Source organism: Prionailurus viverrinus, chromosome E1 (genome assembly GCF_022837055.1).
Source record: "Prionailurus viverrinus isolate Anna chromosome E1, UM_Priviv_1.0, whole genome shotgun sequence".
Taxonomy (NCBI): domain Eukaryota; kingdom Metazoa; phylum Chordata; class Mammalia; order Carnivora; family Felidae; genus Prionailurus; species Prionailurus viverrinus.
This window is the reverse complement of record NC_062574.1, coordinates 5,651,559-5,672,221: the sequence shown is the minus strand read 5'-3', so window position 1 is coordinate 5,672,221 and position 20,663 is coordinate 5,651,559. Positions and strand designations below refer to the sequence as shown.

Below are 20,663 nucleotides of genomic sequence, written 5' to 3'. Positions count from 1 at the left end.
TTTGGTCAGCCCGTTGACTGCACCTGCTGGCCAGTCCAAACCCGGGGGATGGGGGGCTTGGGACCAAGGTCAGGCCAGGGTCTCTCCGCCGACAGAACCTGCAGGGGGGGAGGGACATGGGGCTGAAGGGAGTTAGTGGTGGGGGGGGGGGGGGAGGCGGGGCTGGGGCCTAGCCCCTCCCCTCACTCCCCTGGATGCTTCTGGAAGAGTGAGAGAGATCGCTCTAGATCCCAGGTGTGAGCGTGCCTGGCCAGGCCACCGGGGCCGTGTCTCCCGGCGTATGGCTTTCTGGGCAGAGGCGGCGCGCCCCCACCTCCCGCAGAGGGGACAAGGCAGGGCGGCCACACGCGGCTAGGGGCTCCGCTCCCGGCCCCGCCCCGCCCCGCCCCGCCCGGCCAGTCACACGGTCACTTCCGTCTTGCTGGCCGTGTAGCAGGTGTGGTGGCCCGGGATGTAGTGCAACTGCTCCACCGTGTTGTGTCTGCGGGAGGCGAAGGCCTGGCGCCTGGCGGCCGTCTGGCTCTGGCCCAGCGTGGCGTAGGAGTTATTGGAGGCACTGGGATGGGAGTGCATCTTGGTCATGCGGTAGCGGTCCAGCACGGGCGTGGACACAAAGACGTCCGTGTGCGAGAGGGCCCGCGACAGGGACTGCTCGGGGAAGGCCGTCCGCTCCGGGGACAGCAGCGGGTCCTGGGAGTGCAGGCGCTCCGTGGAGAGCAGCTGCTCGTCGGACAGGATGCGGTCATAGGGCAAGCCGAAGTCGTCGGGCAGGCCCCGCTCTGGGGACAGAACCCTGTCCTGTGACATGGCCCGGATGGGCCGGCGGGGCCGCTCCCGCGGTAAGGGCTTCTGGGACATCTGGATGACGTTGAGGGGGAGGGTGCCGCGGGCGGCCAGGTCAGGCAGATGCCGCCGCCTCATGTAATATTCGTCAGCCTCTTTGTCAGCTGGGGAGAGAGACAGAGAGAGAGAGAGAGAGAGAGAGAGGAGTCAGCTGGGGTGACAGTGTGACAGCACAGCCCAGACGGGTGGAGGAGTGCAAACCAGTCCCCAGGGTCTTGTTAGACGCAGGTTCTGGTTCAGACCTCCTGGCCTGGGCTGGACCCGAGAGTCTGCGTCTCCACCCGGCTCCCAGGCAATGCTGATGCCTCTGGTCTGGGACCACCTTGAGTCTCCAAGGGTGGACGGGCTCCCTCGAGGTCCCCAGGGGGCTCAAGGCACAGTTGATGGCACAGCCAAGCCCCTGAAATCCCGCTTCGACCACACCGTGGTCCTGAGAGAGACCGGGTCTTGCGGAAACCCCCGGGAGGCAGTTGGCGGCCTTCTGAGGAAGTTCAGAGCCTCTCTCCGGGGAAGCTGAGTTGCGGAACCAGACTCCCGTTACAGTGAAGTCGAGACGCTCCGACCAAGAGGCACTCGTGAAAATGCTTAGCTGGTAACTTAGGAACGTAGTAACACCCCCCCCTGCGGTGACAGCCAGCCCACAGGAAACCAGCACCCGCCCCCAGTCCCACACACGCCCAGAATCAAGCCTACGCCCACGTCGCCTGTGCCCACAACATGGCCAAGGCAGTCCTATATTTGGACTTCGCTCAACGCTCCACCCGTTCCCTCCATCCGGGAGGCCCTCCCACGCTCACACTGACTGCTACACCCTTGAGTGTACCCAGGACACACGCGAGCCTGCTTTGGCCCGAATTTCAGGAATGAGGCGTCCTGCGGTTTTCTAAATCTCTGCAGAATGTGGCAATTCTGACTGCTCCCCGGGTTTCCCAGAGAGTCACGGATGGGAGGGCCTGCCTCCCTCTTCCCCACCGTTCATCGAGCCCTCGGATCATCAGGGACCCCCGCTTCTAGCCGTAGAAGCTCACCGCGGAGGTGGCTGATGTGGACCCACGGGATGGACTCCGTCAGGGCAGGTTACCCCAGAGCGTCAAGTAAAGACTCCACCCCACAGCTGGGTGGTTATGAAAACCGACCCATGAGGGCATGGAGGCAGGAGGTCCAAGGGTCAGAAAGCTAGGAAAGAAGACCTCTCCTCTTCTTGTTGACCTCTCCATGTACCTTGTTGACATTGTAATGGGTCTTCATGGGTCTTAAGCCCATCCATGTTCAGATCCCCCCCCCAGACTCAAATGGCAGAGCTGGGACCACCGGAGGAACGGCGCTCCGCGAGGAAACGGGGTGTGTGCATGGGAGAGGGGAGGCTCGGGTTCTCAAGACAGCGTTGGCCGGGTTAGAGAGGGAGCTGGTTTCTGGGCCTTTCCAAAGCCGGGTCTCTGGGAAGGGTCTCACACAAGGCTCTGGCACCGGTAGCCTCCACTCTAAGGTAAGGTAGAGCAAGAGGAAGCGTGGTTTGAAGGTGACGGGTGCTGGGTGAGGCTGGGGGAAGGCTTTCTCTTGCGGTTCAACTCATCCGTGGCGCTGCCTCCCACGGGAACGTGGGTCTGATGATTCCGTGGCCTCCACCCTGTCTACGGGGACACGGATCCAGGCCATAGCGAACAGACACAAGGGGCTTCCCGTCCGCTCTTCCCAGGCTACACCTTACTCTTTATTCTTGAAACTCCACACCCGTCCCCTCGGGTGTAGGGCAAGGGAGGGAAGCACAGGAAGGTGTCGCAAAGGCCCCGGAGCAGACCCCAAACGCGAGGTAATGGTACTTACTTAGCCGCTTCAGGGATGAGTACCTGCTGGGGTGGGTCTTCACCGCAGACTCATAGGATGGGGGCAGGTGGGCCAAGTTCTGGAAGGAGCGGGAGAAGGAGAGGTCATAGGGCTCCGTGGCCGACGTCAGGATGTTGTTCATCCGTGGCTTTTCTGCAAAAGAAAGGGGTGGGGTGCGTCGCGTTGGCGAGGACGATGGGCCGGCAGGAGGGGAGGATCCGAGTTCTAGCTCTCACTCCCTATCCTGCTTTCCTGGCCCCCCTGTACTAGAACGTGGGTGGTGCTGGTGACTTGGTTTCCCCCATGCTCAGTTCCAGTTGCCTCCAAGGCTAGGGACAAGTGCTGTTTTAGCCGCCGCGGGCCGTGCTGGTGGCCTGTCCCTCTTTGAATGACAGACTCCTTCTCCCTGCGCGCCGCTGTGCTTTCTGACGACAACGTACGCCTGATGGAGCTGAGGGCGGTCCTAAAATTGTGTGAAAGTTCTGTCCTGTCCCTAACAGCTCTCAGGCCCAGGGGGAAAAAATCTCCGTTGGAAATAGGTGGGGTGACGGTGGTCTCGTCCACGTACTCACAGGACGGGGTCCAGGACCCAGGCTCACTGAGACTCCATCCCACGCTGCCCATGACGTTATTCCGTCCCTCAATGCCAGCCCTCAGGTCCCCCCTTCTGCCTCGGGCCTCCCCAAACCCCGCCCCTGACAGGCCACCTACGAAGCCACTCCCTCCTCCTCCAGTTCCTTCCCCAAAAGTTCTGGGGGCCACGTTAGGAAGAGCACAGGGGTTGGGGGGAGAGAGAAGATGCGGGTGTGGGGGAGGGGGGTGGTTGGGCAGGAAGGAAGCAGGCAGGCAGGCATGTCTTGGTGCTTGACTGACTTTCTGAGCCTTAGCAAGAAATCAACAGTGGAAACCGTGGTGCCATTCCCCGAAATGAGGTGGGCAGGTGGCTCTCTCATTGTCCCTCCATACTCTTTGGTTTGGGGCACCCAGAGAAGGGCCAGGCTGCGGCTCCCCACGCCTCTTGGCAGAGAGCGTGCCGAACTCCAGAAGTCAGGAATTCTATGAACCGGGGGACAAAGAGAAGAAGTGCCAGGCTTGGTCCAAGGGCAGCCTCACTACAGGGAACTCCCAGCTTCTCTATCCTTCCTGCCTTCACTGGTACCCCTAGACGCTGGGGGTGGAGCCAAGGGAGCCTAGCCAATGAGCTGGCATTCATGCCAGCTCGGTACATATGTGAGGGGGTGAGGGACGCTCTGCGTCCCCGAGAGATCAGAACATGCTGTACAGAAAGAGCCTCCCTGGCATGGATCGGGACAGACGCCAGGAAGCGGGGTGGGCAGGAAGCTGGGAGCACTGCTCTCCGGAGCTGGGTGACAGCCACCAGTCCTTTGCTCCTACTGCTTCACATTCAGTGACGCTGGAGAAAGAAGGAGCTTCCCTCTGCCTGTTGGCATCATCCTGCCACCGAGGGCATTGCTCAGCTCACCCACTTCCAAATGCAACATTTCTGGGTGCCCCTACCCACCCCGCTCTGTCCTCCAATTCATGCTGCTGAGCCAAGGCCAGCTCTTCCTCGCCCTCGGCCTCCGCCATGATCACCCCTGCCCCCTTGCTCAGCCTCTCTCTCCTATTGCAATGTCCTCCCTTACTCGTCCTGTGCCCAGATGGGCTCTTCGCTCAAGACTCTCCGCTCCAGCCACGTCACGTCTTTTCAGCCCCCTGTGACATCTGGTCCTCAAGCCCTGTTGCCGCTTTCCTAGACAATGCCACGCATTTCCGTGTCTATGTGATCTCTAATCATTTGACTTGATCTGCTCTTGGGGTTCTCCAAAGACTGGAATATCCTTAACAGTAGACACCTTGCTTTCCCATTTGGCTGATGACTTCACTGTGCTTGGCCCAAGTTAATGCTCTCTGGTTAATCAAGTTGACACAGTCCACCTTCCCTCTTAATAGTCTCGCTGCCAGCTCCTGGGGAAAGCGTAGCCCCCAACGAAGAGACGCGGAGGAAACCTTGCCTCCCCCAGGCTGTGAGCGGCTCACGGGGCAGGGACCGGGTCTCGCCTACCCTCGCGCCCCTGCAGCAGGTGGAAAAAGAAGAGAGGAAGAAGAGGGATGAATGGCTCCTTCTGCACCCAGGAGGTGTTGGCTCCTTCTGGAGAACAAGCCTTTCAGAATGTTCAGGAGTGAGCAGAGCACTCCTCGCTCGCCTTTTCGGGCTCCTCTTCCTGCTGCTGCCTCATCACCGTGGGCATCCCCCCCAGGCTCTCTGCTTCTGCCTTCTGCTTTTCTCTTTCAGCCTTCTTGCACAGATTGCCCCCACTCGCAGGGCATCGGTCCCTGCCTCCAAAGCGTCGCTTACTTACATCTTCAGCTGTAACCTCCCTCCAGGCTTCGTGTCTGCATTTCTAGCTGCCTGCTGAATCCTTTTTCTTGAGTCTCCTCTGGTCTCTAGCTTTAGATGTCCAGATCCAAATTCACCATCAACAGCTTCCTCTCCTCCGCACACTGGCTTGCTTTCTTGACTCCTTAGATTGCCTTACTAAGAACCCCCATCCTTCTCAATGATCACGGCTCACCATTTTACTCACTGTTGACTCTCGTCAACCATATTCGCCCCGTCACTAAGTTTTCTCGATCCTTTCTCCAAAATATTTTATATCTGAGCCCTTCTTTCTTTTCCCACTGTCCACATCACCACTGGTAGCTGCCGCTTCCTCACTGATCTCTCCAATTTCTTTCAGTTCTGGTTTCCCCTGGTCCCTGCAACCTTAAACATCTTATTAAACTAGCTTTCATCACATGTTTCCACTAGGAGCCCAGCACTAGAGGGGGACATCAAAACAGTCCACTTCTGTCTTCCTAATTATAATGCTCAACACCTCAATGCAGAAGCGGAGCACAGTCTCACAAGAGGGTTGTCAGTCTCTCTGCCAAGTGAGCCACATAATTTATCTTTGTTTTGAGTTTCTCTCTCACTAAACTTTAATGATGTTTTCACTCCTTCAGAGCAAGGACAGCAAAATGACTGATGGTTCATAATTTCCATGGCTGTCTTATGTTCTACCAAGTTTGGAGCGGGTACCAAAAATAGTTTTACTCTGCAGTGCTAGGTGTTGAGTTGTGATCAGGAGGATGTTATAAGAAGGGCACGTGGGTTTTGTAAGCCTCTGGCGCTATGCCCACCCTCCTGTGCTCTCCAACCTTCACCTTCTTCCCCTGTCAGGAGGCTAACGCTCGGGTCACCCGGGTTGGTTTTGAGTGTGTTATCAAATCTTAAGTGGTTTGGGGAGGACTGGTGGAGTTTATGCCAAGTCGCATGCCATTAGTCAATGGTACCACACATAGACTTGGGCAAAGGAGCGTGCTCGCTCTTTGCTCTGGACATATGGAATTTATGACTCCAAGAAGTGATCTAGCGTGCACACGAGAATGGGTTAGGAAAGGGTCTCCCTCCTTCCCTTCCGTGGCAGAAGATCACTCTGGTTTCTGAGACAGAACACTGGGAGACAATGGTCTAAGAGTGGGACTGAGCCACTGTGGGCTCCTTACACCTCCCGAGCTCCAGTGAGTCATGACCATATGTCTGATGCCTGACGGGAATCAGGAGTCAAGATGGAGCCCCTGGGGACGGGGACGGAACACGGAATGCTCACAGCCGTCTCTCACCATGTGTAGGGGTCTGGGTAGCACTGCTTAAAATCGGATGGTTATACTGACGATCACCTGGAAATCATAGAAAAGAGATTTTTAAAGAAGAGTTCAGGCATTCCCTTGTCTCTCCCACATAGCGGCGCCTCTCTTGACGTCTAATGTGCTTCTCTGAGCCAAAGGAAGCCCCCCTTACAGGCCTGGGCCCTCTAATGCCCTGGAAATATGAAGGGCAGAAGGCAGTGTATTAGGTGCAAAGAGCCTTCCTCTGCTGTTTGTGTCCCTCTCCTCCTGCATCAGGGCTTCCTCTGTCACCATGGAGACCCACCCACATCTGTGGATCTGGCTGACCGCAACAGGGGTTTGTTGGGGTGGAGGTGGGTGGAAGAGAAGGATAGAGACTAAGGGGCACTTGACAAGTATACATATACGGGGTGGGGGACTGGCCAGGGGAAGTAGACCTTTTTGGGGGGAGGGGGATTGTAGGGCATCATTAGCCAGGAAGGGGATGCCCTAACTTAAGGTGGTTGCACCTTTATGGGGCTTTGATTTGTCTTGAGTCTTTATACACAGGTGCCTGGGTGCATCCTGAGATGGGGCATGCTGACGGGAACTGTCAGCTTGGGATCAGGAACCCTGCGTTCTAGGCTCTGTCCTGCCTAGAAATGACACAGCCCAACATTTCAAAAGTCCACATCGATTGAACAAGTCACAAAGTTAATGGAGTCACAGTTGCCAAAGCCCAGAGTTCAAGGCAATCTAAGGTCTTCTTAGACCCAATGACAGTGTGGTTTTGCCATGAAAACACACTTCATCCCTGTGTTATTGCTTCAACTCAACATTGTATTTTTGCATCTAATTTTAACTAAAGCAAGGGGGAAAGGGGGCACATAGCCTTTGCTCTAGTTTATCTAAGCCATGGATTACAGCCATGCCATCCTCTTGGGGCTAGAAGATCTGCGTCTGTTTCCTTCTATCTTGCTATTGGAGCCATCTTTTCTACTGCTGGCATCATAATCTTTGGTTGCTCACTATAAAGCATTCTCACCAGATAGCTTTTCCTCTTGTATTTTCAACATACTAGTGTTTCATGAAGGCTCTACCTTCTTACCCAGACTGATAGTTCTCAAATTTACACCTCTCATTCGAGGTCTGTCTGGTGTGGAGGGTTCGATTTTAAATTGCTTGTGGACATGGCCTTGAAATTCCTGCCCTTAGCCCAAACCATGATGTCCCAAAGTTAGCTCCTCATCTCATTGCTTTATCCTCCCATGGTCAAGCTTCTGTCTGTCCATGACACTAGTGTTCCGTGGGCTTGAATGTAAAACTCCAGTCACGGTCCACCATTTCCCTCCCTTCATCCTCCATAACCGGTGAGTTCCCCAAATCCTGTTCTTACAGTCACCCCGTAAATCCAGGCCTATAGTATATCTTTTTGTCCAGATTTCTCTTAGCTCTAGTCTCTGGCCATTTCCAAGACAAATCATCCTGGGTACTCCTACTAGACAAAATTTCCCATATGAATGGAATCATGACATGTTTCCTTTGGTTCAGTCCAGACTCTTTAAATAGTCATGGACAACTATCCAGTGGGGGTGTGGGTTTGGGCAACAAGCCAGACTTTCTCACATAAAGATATTCTTCCCTCCCAAGACAGAATATTAAGTTACATCCAGGGGAAAAAAACCATTTGCAAAAGGTTGAATCAATTTCGCACTGGATGTGGATTTAAGCAAGAGGAGAGAATCCAGGAAGGGAGATAATGGATAGATTTTTTTTTTCTTTTTTTTTGCTTGTCCTCCAGAGGCAAGCAAAAAAAAAAAAGTTTCATTGCTTTATGGGTTTTTTTTGTTTTTGGTTTGTTTTTTTTTTTTTGGTATATTTGCTTTCAGGCAGTATGGCAACCTCAAAGAGACAGCTACAAAAAAATGGAAGAACCCAGTTCCAATGGTAGACAGTGGCAGTTACGGAGAAACACTCTTAATCTTACATCTCAGAGTTTAGGTAGCACTGAGGAAAGGTGGACCGATTCAGGTTCAGTTAACAATTCCTGGTCGCCACTTGTGCTCTGCCCTCTGTGCTAAAGCTGGTCACATACATTCTTAAAATACTAATCTTCATAATGATTTTGATCGGACTATATATTATTGGCCTACCAATTTCCAGACTCTGTCAAAAACTCCTTAAACATCTCATTCGAAGCAGTCCCCGTGTTTCTTTACAGATGAGTTTGCCAGCAGGATAAATGTCTTGAATTTAGATATTTTGTTTACAAGATCAACGTGTTTCCTTTTGTTTGAATCTCACTTCAAATGTTTTGCTGACAGTCAATTTTTTCCTACATTGGCGTCAAGAAAAGACATTTAAAGTATGAAGACGAAAATTAAAACTGTCTTAAAGTAACCATCATGGCACTTTGTTATATTTCCTTTTGTTTCTCTGCCCCCTTTAAATTACCGTGTGTGTTTACACACACACACACACACACACACACACACACAAATATTATAAGGAGTTACCTTGTGCATGTTTCATTTTGGGGAGAATAGGATTTCGACTCTTAAAATGGAGAAAAATACAATGATTTGATCCTCACATTTGTGCAAAACAACAAATGTGTGAGGTTATTCATCGTGGCATCTTTATAGTAGCAAAGAAAAGGAAGAAACCTAACTGCTCATATGCATATGTACTTAGACACATACAGATAAATATGGATAGTTTCCACATACGTTAGCTTGCTATACACACTACTTTTAATCTGTTTCCTTGATACTTAATGGACAACATGCTTGAATATATTTTCTTTTTTTAAGATTTTTTGACTTTATTTTATTTTATTTTTTAATTTTATTTTTTAATGTTTATTTATTTTTGAGAGAGAGACAGAACGTGAGCAGGGGAGGGGCAGAGAGAGAGAGAGACACACATCCTGAAACAGGGCTCCAAACTGTCAGCACAGAGCCTAACGCGGGGCTCAAACTCACAAACCATGAGATCATGACCTGAGCTGAAGTTGGATGCTTAACCAACTGAGCCACCCAGCCACCCCTTAAGGTTTTGTGTTTAAGTAATCTCTACACACAACATGGTGCTCAAATTCTCAACCCCGAGATTAAAAGTCGCAGGCTCCACCAACTGAGCCAGCCAGGTGCCCCTTGAATATATTTTCAGGTTTTGAAATATTCCTCAAAATATTTCATATGGTTTCACAATAGTAATTCTATAGAATACAGTATATGTCTGTCTATAGTTTGTTTAATGTGTTTATTTAACAGATATGGTTAAGCATTCCCCTGTTATTGTATATTTAAATTGTTTAAAAGTTCAATAACGTTCCAGCAAGCCATCTCGAACACTGGTCTTCAATCATGTCTTATTTCCTTAGGCGAATAATAAAAAGCAGTCTTTCTAGGTCAACATACTGCCAACTGCCTGGCCACGTGATAAAGTGGACTGATAGATTTCCTCATACGGAGCCATTTGTCTCTTCCTGGGAATTTCCTTATTTGATTTTGGCAGTATTCTTCCATTACAACACTGGATTCCACTGGCATATATTTTATTCAATTCCTATATATTCACAAAGAGAGTCTATCTTTTTTTTTTGTGTGCTAATATATCAAGTGTGTTCATCAAGATAAATGATTTTGTAAAAGCTGGATGAATAGCATCCCACTTTTCTGTGTGCCCTGAAACTATTAATATAGCACATGAGCTACCTCTTCTTAGGAAGTTTGAAGGAATGCAGTAATAGAAATTTCCGGTGTCTCTGGGGAGCTTTTCTGTTACGACCATAGCACGAGGTTGACTCACCATGTTGTTGACTGCACAACAACAAATTTGGTAGATGGACGTTGGTTATAATCACCAGCTTAGAATTAGGGAAACTGAGGTTTGGAGAGGTTGAATAATTGGCTTAACAGGTGAAGTCTGGGATGTAACATGCCCAGGTGAGTTGGCATGTTAACCATTATGCATGCTGCTTCTCACAGTCAGCAACATTTTCCTTACGTATTAGTTCAGTTTTCTAACTCTAAATTTAACTTGTAATTCCTATTTTTCTTAAACATACCCATTAGACATTTTTAACTCTATTAGCTTAACACTATACCATTCCTCAAAAAAAAAATCATCCATCTATTTATGAAATCCCAACCCTCTTCTTACTCTTAATTTTCTGTGCTAATGTTTTCTAGATCAGCCATTTCTTCTTCTTCTTCTTCTTCTTCTTCTTCTTCTTCTTCTTCTTCTCTTTCCAATAACTACCCCTTATACATATCAATTCTTTTTTTTTTTTTGTCTTCAAATCATTATTTTATGCTTTTGGATTTGTTCGTCTCTGCCTCCTAATTTTCTTTGGTTTGTTTGGTTTTGCTTTGCTTTCTCATTTCTGGGCTCAAATCTTTAGTTCATTTACGTTTCCTCTTTTCTGCTAAAAATCTGAGGTCTTTCGCACCAATTTAGTCTCTGGCACCTTCTTGTGAGTGTCAATACACAGTGTTCTTACAGTTGCAACATCCTAAATGATCCGTAATTGCAACCCTGGTTTTCCCTCTGACCCAAGAATTCTTTTTTTTTAATGTTTATTTATTTATTTTTATTTTTTTAACGTTTTTTTAAAATTTATTTTTGAGACAGAGAGAGACAGAGCATGAACGGGGGAGGGGCAGAGAGAGCAGAGACACAGAATCGGAAGCAGGCTCCAGGCTCTGAGCCATCAGCCCAGAGCCCAACAAGGGGCTCAAACCCACGGACCACGAGATCGTGACGTGAGCCGAAGTCGGACACTTAACCAACTGAGCCACCCAGGCGCCCCTGTTTATTTATTTTTGAAGGAGAGAGAAACAGAGTGTGAATGGGGGAAGGACAGAGAGAGAGGGAGACACAGAATCCGAAGCAGGCACCAGGCTCTGAGCTGCATAGAGCCTAACGCGGGGCTTGAGCCCACAAACACGAGATCATGTCCTGAGCCAAAGTCGGACGCTTAACTGACTGAGCCACCCAGGCGCTCCAAGAATTCTTTAGTAGAGTAGGGTTTAGTAGAGTTGTTACATTTCAAAGTGTTCAGGTGTGTTGGTTTGCGCTTTGGCTGTTAATTTTCTGTCTTACTGTATTGTGGTCAGAGAACATGGCCTGTACACTTTCTGCTTTGGGGAATTTATTGAGATTTCCTTTGTGGGCTACTACAGGATTGATTTTGATAAATGTTTCATGAGTACTTAGAGAAGAGGTATATTTTCTTTTTGGAGAGTACAAAATTGACATAGATCTATTAAATCAGACCCATGAAATACATTATTCAGTTCTGTCCTATCCAAGTTCCTTCACTGCCTATTTATTCCGTCAAGGACTGAGGGACGTGTATTAAGGTCTCCCACTAATTTGTTCCTGTCATTTTCTCTTGGTATTTGTTATAGAATTGGCTTTCTGTATTTCGTAGCTACATTATTCAGCACAAAAAGGCTCATGGTGCTCATGTCTTCTTTGCAGCCGTCCTCTTTATCAACACCAAATAACCCCTTCTGTCCTATTTAATGCTTTTTTTTTTGTCTTTAAGTCCTCTTGATCTGGTATTTATATTGCCAACCCAGCTTTCCTTTTGTTTGCATTTGCCTGATAAACTTTGCCTATCCTTTTACATCTAACCTTTCTGTGTCATGTTGTTTTATGCTCTGTCTCTTGACAGAGAGCATGGTTTTAAAAAAAGAAAAGCTACCTTCTGTGCTCTGGCATTTTCTGGGTTGCCTCGATCGCTAGAAGCAAGTCTTCCCACTCAGAAAGCTGTGCTCCCTTCTATTGTGCTCCCCTCCCCCCCACCTCCTGGCTCTAGTTGTATGTAACATGATCCCACTCTCCTTGTCTCAGCCCAGACTCTAGATCATGGTTGATTTGACCAGGTGGGAATACCTGACTCAGCCTGGGCCCAGTAGAGCTCCTTTTCCAGAAATTAGGAATCATTATAAGAGAGGTTTGGTCTCTCTGCGTGGTTGGGCCCATGGCATGTAAACTATGTCGCTACGGGCAGTCTTGTAGATTTGGAAGGGAGTCAGCCTTTAGAGACTGTGGCACATTATAGTTTACAAAAACAACCATACGTATAGTTCTAGTCCCTCATGCTCTCCCAAAACATTACAGGGAATATCTTCTCCATCTCCTTGAAACTGGAGGGACTTTTGACTGCCTCGGTGAACATTTTGCCAACAGAAAGAATACTGTATAACTTCCACATTTGCTAGGTTGCAGACGTTCATATGGCTTTCAGCTGGCTCTCTTGAAGCACACTCAACCTTGGATCCCAGCCGCCATGCTGTAAGGAAATCCAGGCCACCTGCAAAGGCTATAAGGCTACAGGTACAGGCTGGCAGCTCCAGCTAAGATATCTGTCAACAACCAACATCAACTGGCAGACATGTGAGTGAGGAAGACTTCAGATGATCCCAGCCCCCCAGCCTTCCAGCTGCCCAAGCTGAAACAGGCAGAGCAGAGACAAGCTATACCCACGGAGCCCTGCCCCGACAGCAGATTGATAAGCAAAATGAATGTTGCCTTTATTGTATTATTTTCCACGATGAAAAAAAATTTTTTTTCATTGTAGGTTCACGTGTAACTCAAAGAAAGAATATAGTTATCTTGTGTACCCTTTAGCCACCTCCCCCAGTTAGGTAACACTTTACAAAACTACAGACTATATCATAACCAGAATATTGTCATTAATGCAGTCAAAGTATAGAACATAACCACTGCTAGTTGGATTCTTCCTGTGCCCCTTTTATAGCCACACCCATTTCCTTCCTGCACCCACTCCCTCATTAACCTCTGGCCACCATTAGCCTGTCCATCATTTCTATACTTTTATGATCTCAAGAATGTTATGCAAGTGGAATCATACAGTATGTAACCTCTTTGGATTGGATTCTTTCATCAAGCATAATTCACTGGAGATGCACCAGGTTGTTGCATGTATCAATAGTTAATTACTTTTTATTGCCGAGCAGTAAATATTCCATGATCTAAGTGTAACACAATCTATTCATTTTTTGGAAGGACAGCTGGACTGTTCTCAGTTTTGTGATATTCTGATTTACAGCTGCTATAAACATTCATGTGCAGGTTTTTGTGTGTCAACGTGTCTTCATTTTCTAGGATAAATGCTTAGGATTTTGCTCCTAAGCATTGGATTATGTGATTGTTATATGTTTAATCTTTTAAGGAATCTGCCAAACTGTCTTCCGGAGTGGCTGTACCATTTTACATTCCCACCAGCAACGAATGAGTCATCCAGTTTCTCCACATCTTCGTGAGCATTTGGTGTTGTCATTATTTTTTATTTTAGACATTTTTAGTTAGCTCTGGTAGTTATGTAGTAATATCTCGCTGTGGCTATAATTTGCATTTCCCTAATGGCTAATGATGTTAAACATCTTTTCATGTACTTATTTTTCATCTGTATATCTTCTTCAGTGAAATGTCTCTTGATTACTTTTGCCCACTTCTGAATCAGATTGTTTGCATTTTTCCTATTAAATGTCGAGAGTTCTTTTTATAGCCTAGATAATAGTTACTTGTAAGATATATGGTTTCTAAATATTTCCTCCCAGACTGTAGCTTGCCTTCTCATCCTTTTAACAGAGTCTTTTGCGGAACAAAATTTTTAATTTTGATGAAGCCCAATTTATCAATTTTTTTCTTTTCTTTTAAATATTTACTTATTTTTGGGAGAGCACAAGTGGGGGAGAGGATCAGAGAGGGGGACAGAGGATCTAAAGCAGGCTCTGAGCTGACAGGCTGACAGCAGAGAGCGTGATGTTGGGCTTGAACTCACGAACCACAAGATCATGACCTGAGCTGAAGTCAGATACTCAACCAACTGAACCACCCGGATGCCCTTCAGTTTTTTATTTTATAGATTGTGCTTTTGGTGCCAAATCTAAAACTCTTTTCCAAGCCCTAGGTCCCGAAGATTTTCAATTTTCTTCTTTTTCCCCTTAGATGTTTTATGTCTTATATTTAAGTCCATAATCCATTTTAAGATAATTTTTATACAAAGTATGAGACTTAGATTTAAGTTGAGGATTTTTGTTTTCTTTTTCTTCTTTCCCTTCTCTCTCTCTTTATTTTTTTCTTTCTTTCTTTTCTGCTTACTCATGTCCAGTTACTTTAGCATCATTTCTTGAAAAGGCTTTCTTTCCTTTATTAAAATGATTTTATGTATTTGTAAAAAAAAAACAGTTGGATATATTTGTTTGAAGCTATTTCTGAGGTTTCTCTTCTGTTCCATTGATCTACATGTCCTTTCTCTGCCAATACTAAAAAACAATTTTTCGGGAACAGTCTTTTTTTTTTATTGAAGCATAGTTGAACATAATGTTACATTCATTTCAGGTGTACGACATAGTAATTTGACATTACTATATATTGTGCTGTGCTCACTGTAAGTGTAGCTGTCATCTCTCACCACATAACACTACTACAATACCATTGACTATATTCCCTATGAATACAGTCTTTTTTTTAAAAAATTTAATGTTTATTTCTGAGAGAGAGAGAAAAAGACAGAGCGTGAGTTGGGGGTGGGGGGGCAGAGAAAAAGGGAGACATAGAATCTGAAGCAGGCTCCAGGCTCTGAGCCATCAGCACAGAGCCCGATTCAGGGCTTGAACTCACGAACCTCTAGATCATGACCTGAGCTGAAGTCGGACGCTTCACCGACTGAACCACCCAGGCGCCCCTACCAACGGTCTTGATCAATGTAGCTATCTATTTCTTGAAATGGAGTAGACTGATCCCTCCCAGTTTATTTTTCCTTTTAAAAATTATTTTCGCTAGTCTGGTTCCTTTACCTTCCCATACAAATTTTATAATAATATAGGCTATACCTACAAAGACTCTTGTGAGCATGTCGATAGGAGTTTTGTTAAGTCTGTATATTATTTTGGGAGAACTCCTATGCTCACTCTATTGCGTCTTTCAATCCATGAACATGGCATGTCTATTTAAATTCCTTTGACAACTTTACTATATTTTAAAAGTTATTTTCTTAGGGATTGCTCTGGGGATTACAATATGCACCTTCATTTATTACAATCTTCAGAACTAACTTACTTCGGTAGCATATGGAAACTTTGCCCCAATATTATTCCAATGAACCTCCCTCTATTATACTGTTGTTGTCATATCTATCTATCTATCTATCTATCATCTATCCATCCATCCATTTATCTATCTATCCACCTATCTATGTATCCACCTATCTATTCATCTATCTGTCCATTTATCTATCTATCTATCTATCTATCATCTATCCATCCATCCATTTATCTATCTATTCATCTATCTGTCCATTTATCTATCTATCATCTATCTATCCATACATTTGTCTATCTATCCACCTATCTATCTATCTATTCATCTATCCATTTATCTATCTATCCATTCTATCTATGTATCTATTCATCTATCTGTCCATTTATCTATCTATCATCTATCTATCCATACATTTATCTATCTATCCACCTATCTATGTATCCACCTATCTATTCATCTATCTGTCCATTTATCTATCTATCTATCTATCATCTATCCATCCATCCATTTATCTATCTATTCATCTATCTGTCCATTTATCTATCATCTATCTATCCATACATTTATCTATCCATCCATCTATCTATCTATCTATCTATCTATTCATCTATCCACTTATCTATCTATCTATCCATTCTATCTATGTATCTATTCATCCAACTGTCCATTTATCTATCTATCTATCTATCTATCTATCTATCATCTATCTATCCATACATTTATCTATCTATCCACCTATCTATGTATCTTTTCATCTATTCATTTATCTATCTATCTATCTATCTATCATCTATCTATTCAGTGATCTGAAAATTGACCAAAAAGCATACAACAACCTTATAAGCACTCACGCTTAAGAAACTGCCGATAGGTAGGGACAGTGAGAGTTTCTGACATTCTTCCTTAAGTATATATACATACCTCATATGCCATGATCAGCATTAAAATTATTGATGCATAAAATTTTATGTCTTTTTAAAAAGTTAGAGAGGACGTGAGAAAAAATACAGAATTTCTCAAATTAATCACGTATTTATCATTTCTGGTGTTTTCATTTCTTCCTGTGAATTTGAATTAGTGTCTGGTGTACATTTTTCTGTTTTCAGCCTGTGAAGTTTCTTTAGTTTTTCTTGTCAGTCTGGACTGCTATCAGTCTTTGTTTACCTGAGAATGTCTTTATTGCACCTTTACTAAACCGAAGGTTAATTTTGCTGGGGCACCTGGATGGCTCAGCGGGTTAAGCGCCTGACTCTTGGTTTCAGCTCAGGTCATGATCTCACGGCCTCGTGGGTTTGAGCCCCGCATTGGGCTCTGTGCTGATGGGGTGGAGCCTGCTTGGACTCTCTCTCTCCCTCTCTCTCTGACCTTCCCCTATTTTTGCACTGTCTTTGTCTCTCTCAAAATAAACAAATAAACTTGAAAAAAAAAAAAAAGAAGGTTAATTTTGCTATTACAGAATTCTTGGCTGACAGGTGTCTTTAGCACTTTGAATGGGTCTTCCTGACTGTGACCGGTTTGCATTGCCCCAGATGAGAAGTGACACATCCATCGCATTGGTTTTCCTCTGTATGTGCTGAGAGGGCAGGCTTGTCATCTGACACAGTAGCACAGCTATCAATGCTGACAGCCTGCCCCATCGGGGCAGAACCTCTATGCTGACTGATCTGGGGGGAGGCTAGGAGAAGCCCCAAGCATGTCATCAATTCTCCACTCCGACCTTAAATGCAGCAGCTTTCTTTTTTTTTTTCAAATAGGAAATTTATTGTCAAATTGGTTTCCATACAGCACCCAGTGCTCATCCCAACAGGTGCCCTCCTCAATGCCCATCTCCCACCCTCCCCTCCCCCCTCCCCTCCCCCCAACCCATGCGTCACCCAGAGCAACTTGGTTCCCATCTGTTTTCCATATTGGCCTTCTACCTAAGATTTCATTTGAGGAAACAGTTTCCCGTGTTTGTATGTTTAAAACCGACCGATCGCTCCTTCATTTTACAGGTGCGAAAAAGAGGCCCAGCAAAGCGAAGTGGCCTGCCCAACATCACGAAGTTGGTGGCAGAGAAGGGACTAGGTCTTAGGCTGTGTTTTTTCATGGCACATCATTATCTGAAAGCTTGTGTGTTATTTACAAAGTCTCTTGTGTTTTCCAGGGTGGGGGGGGGGGTTCCAAGGAGCTGTGCATTTTCTGGTGCCTCTGCTCCTCTCTACACTAGCTGCACTTAGCCTTCAGTGTCTATCTGGCTTCCCTGAAATGCTTACTCTGAATTCTGGGGGTGGGGAGAGAGTGGAGAGTGACTCTGGACCAAAGAACCTTTGGGGGTCTACATACTGTATCTTTCTTTCCTCTGGGATATTCACCAGGCATGTGAAAGGGGAATGAGAAGCCAAGTTAACTGACATGGAGATTTTTTTTTTCTCCTAACACAGTTAGGGTGCAGACAGGAAACAGACACACATCCAACTGGGTACGTTAGGGGGACTTTAATAAAGGGACTATTTTCAAAGGCGTGAGCAGAATGTAGGGAGCCCATAAGGAACAGTGCGGTGCCCAGGGACTAGTGAGAGTGAGGCGGCTTTATTCAAACTGGGCCTGGGTGTTGAAAGAAGGAAGTGGCTTCTGGAATGCCAAAGGGGAGGGAGCTGTGTGGACAGGGCTCCCTGCTCTTTGGTGGAGGGCTACAGCCAGGCTCCTGTGAGTGTACCACGAGGTAGCCTAGGAAATAGGCATCCCATTCCTTTCTCTTTCCAGGATACCCCATTTACCAGAGCCAACTATCATCCATGGAGCAATCCACAAAGGTTAGCGCACCCAGGAGACTGAGTAGGGTGGGGAGTCAAGTGGAGAAACGGAAAACTGCCCTGTGCAGACTTATTATCTCACTCTGACAAATGCTAACTGTGGTTCATTCCGAAGGTGGTCTATGGGAGTTTGGGCAGATGGTGTTCTAGGTAATGGATGGAGTCTTGGGATGCGTGGGCAGGTAGGTGTGGACGAGGAAGGGAGAAAGGCAGAAGTTGTGATGTACAAAGACTAGGAAGGCTAATGGTCCCCAGATTTTGCCTGGAGCTCCTCTTCACGGTGACGCGCATACAGTCAGCTGGACCTGGCGTCCTGTCTCTCCCTAGACTTATCAACGGATCGCATCTCCACTCCCTCAATTACCTGTATCCCCCTCCCCCTCTCCCTTCAAGGAGTCCTGGGCCTTGGCAGAGTCCAACCTCCTGATGGATTGAGCTGGATAACATAACAATTAATTAGCGCTCAGGACTCATCGATCAATGCGCCGACACATCTATAGAGTGATGAAACAATTTCCATTTGAGCGTCAAGGCTGCTTGAAGGAAGCAGAAAAGCAGGGTGGGGACCTCTGCCCACTGAGAGCATGTGGATCACCAGCAGTTAGCAGGTGTCTTAGAATCAGAACGCTCACCTTCACCTCTGCAGCCGTGAAGGTGCCGGAGGTGACAGTGAGTGTCCTCACACTGCGGTCTGGTTTAACTGCGACAGGAAAATAGGCCAGTCTTCTCTGTGGGCCAATGAGCTGCGGGCAGGTATGTGTGCACATGCCCTTAGGTACCTGTGTGTTTGCTTGTGTGTGTGTCTGGAAGGGGAGCGGGTGAAAGGGAAGGGTGATGAGGTATTGCACATCCCTGGTGACAGATACAGCACAAGCAATTTCTGTCACAGTGAGTCCCAGGAAGGTTGTGGGAGACAATACCCGAAGACATAAACGATGCCTCCATCAATGGGGAGCATGAGACAAAACAAAGGGGTAATATGCATATTGGTTCTAGATTCTCAAGTCTTAGGTGCCATCACCACGTTCTGGAATTGCCATGATAACCTCCTGAGTTCCTCCCTGCCTCCAGTCTCTGCTCTTGGACACTCCAGCCACATTACTCTCTCTCTTTTTTTTTTTTAGCTAAAAAATGTTTATTTATTTTGAGAGACAGGGAGAGAGAGAGAGAGAGAGAGAGAGAGAGAGAGAGAGAGAATCCTAAGCAGGCTCCACGCTGTCAGCGCAGAACCCAATGCAGGGCCCGATCTCATGAACCATGAGACCATGACCTGAGCCGAAATCAAGAGGCAGACACCCAATCAACTGAGCCCCCCAGGCACCTTCAGATTGGTCTTTCTTAAATTCTAATTTCATCCTAGCCATTAGCTTGCAAATACTACAAATTACCGATAGGTTTAAAACTTAGATGCCTAAGGCCAAAGATTTTTGAACGAGTGGACTGAACAATCACCTGAGGAACTCCTTAAAAACTTCTGGGACCTTCCCCCAGCCCCTGAATTATGATTTAGGGGATCTGAGAGACCAGCTCCAGGAATCAACGCTTCAAAAGCATCCTGGACAGTACTTCTGCAGCCGGAATCAAGACCATCCTCTGTCGATGTCACTGCATTTTCAGAGCTGCGCGTGGTCTAGGATTCCTTCGTCTCACCCAAAACGCCAGCACCTTGTATGGACTGGCTCCCCTCTGCCGCCCCCAACGCCCATCACCACCTCAGTGCTTTGCTCAGGAACATCTTCCACCTGGATTTCTCTCCTTCTCCTTACTTCCCCCTCAAACCCTTCCAGTCCTTGAAGAGAAAACCCCCAGCTTCGTCTTCATAAAGTCATTCCCAGGCCCTCCAGTGCACAGGGATGTCCTTGCCCTTCTGATAACTGATCATTTATTCACCACCACCCTTTGCCTTCGGTGCCTAATCGCACATAATCTTGCCTTTCTGCCTCTGTCTCTCTCTTTCCTTCGCTCTTTCGGAGATGATTCAAAACTTTTGCCTGTGAGGCACTTCTCCCCAACTATTAACGAATACATGGAACGTTTCTGGAGGTGGAGATCAATCACACTTCTTTCGTGTTTACCTTGACGAAATACTCCCCGGGCTGGGCTCCTTGGAGGCGCTGGGACAAGTTTTTGAATGATGAATGAATGAGTAAATGAATCAAGTCTCGAGGCAGAAGAAATGGGCAAGAGGCCATGGTGATGATACTTGATTGCCTGTCCCACTTTCTAGTTTCTTATTCTTCACCCTCTTCGTGCCCAGAGTGGCAGATTTTCTGGGCCCGTAGCCAGGCTTGTGGGTTGTAATATTTTAGATGTGTCTGAGTGCAAGTGTGTGTGGAGGAGTAAGGCCCCCCTCCTTCCCCACCTCCGATCCAGCCCACACTTTCGCTGCCTCGTGAGGATTCGTTGACCTTCTGTGACACCACCCTTTCCGTCTTGGTGGAATGAAGAAATCCGTGATTCCTGGCG

At 46.9% G+C, this 20,663-nt stretch overlaps 1 protein-coding gene across 3 annotated transcripts in view; it reads right to left on the bottom strand.

Annotated features, from left to right (window-relative positions):
• Positions 1–399: 399 nt before the first annotated feature.
• SHISA6 (shisa family member 6) overlaps positions 400–20,663 on the bottom strand; it is a 275,499-nt gene continuing 255,235 nt past the window's right edge. For 2 of the 3 annotated variants that reach the window (XM_047834054.1, XM_047834055.1), the window contains 2 exons: positions 2,668–2,820; positions 400–947 (listed from right to left, as the gene is read on the bottom strand). In XM_047834054.1, the coding sequence (XP_047690010.1) occupies positions 400–947; positions 2,668–2,820 (701 nt within the window). Of the gene's footprint in view, positions 948–2,667; positions 2,821–6,333; positions 6,391–20,663 lie in introns of all 3 variants that reach the window. The other variant, XM_047834052.1, reaches the window with a different exon arrangement.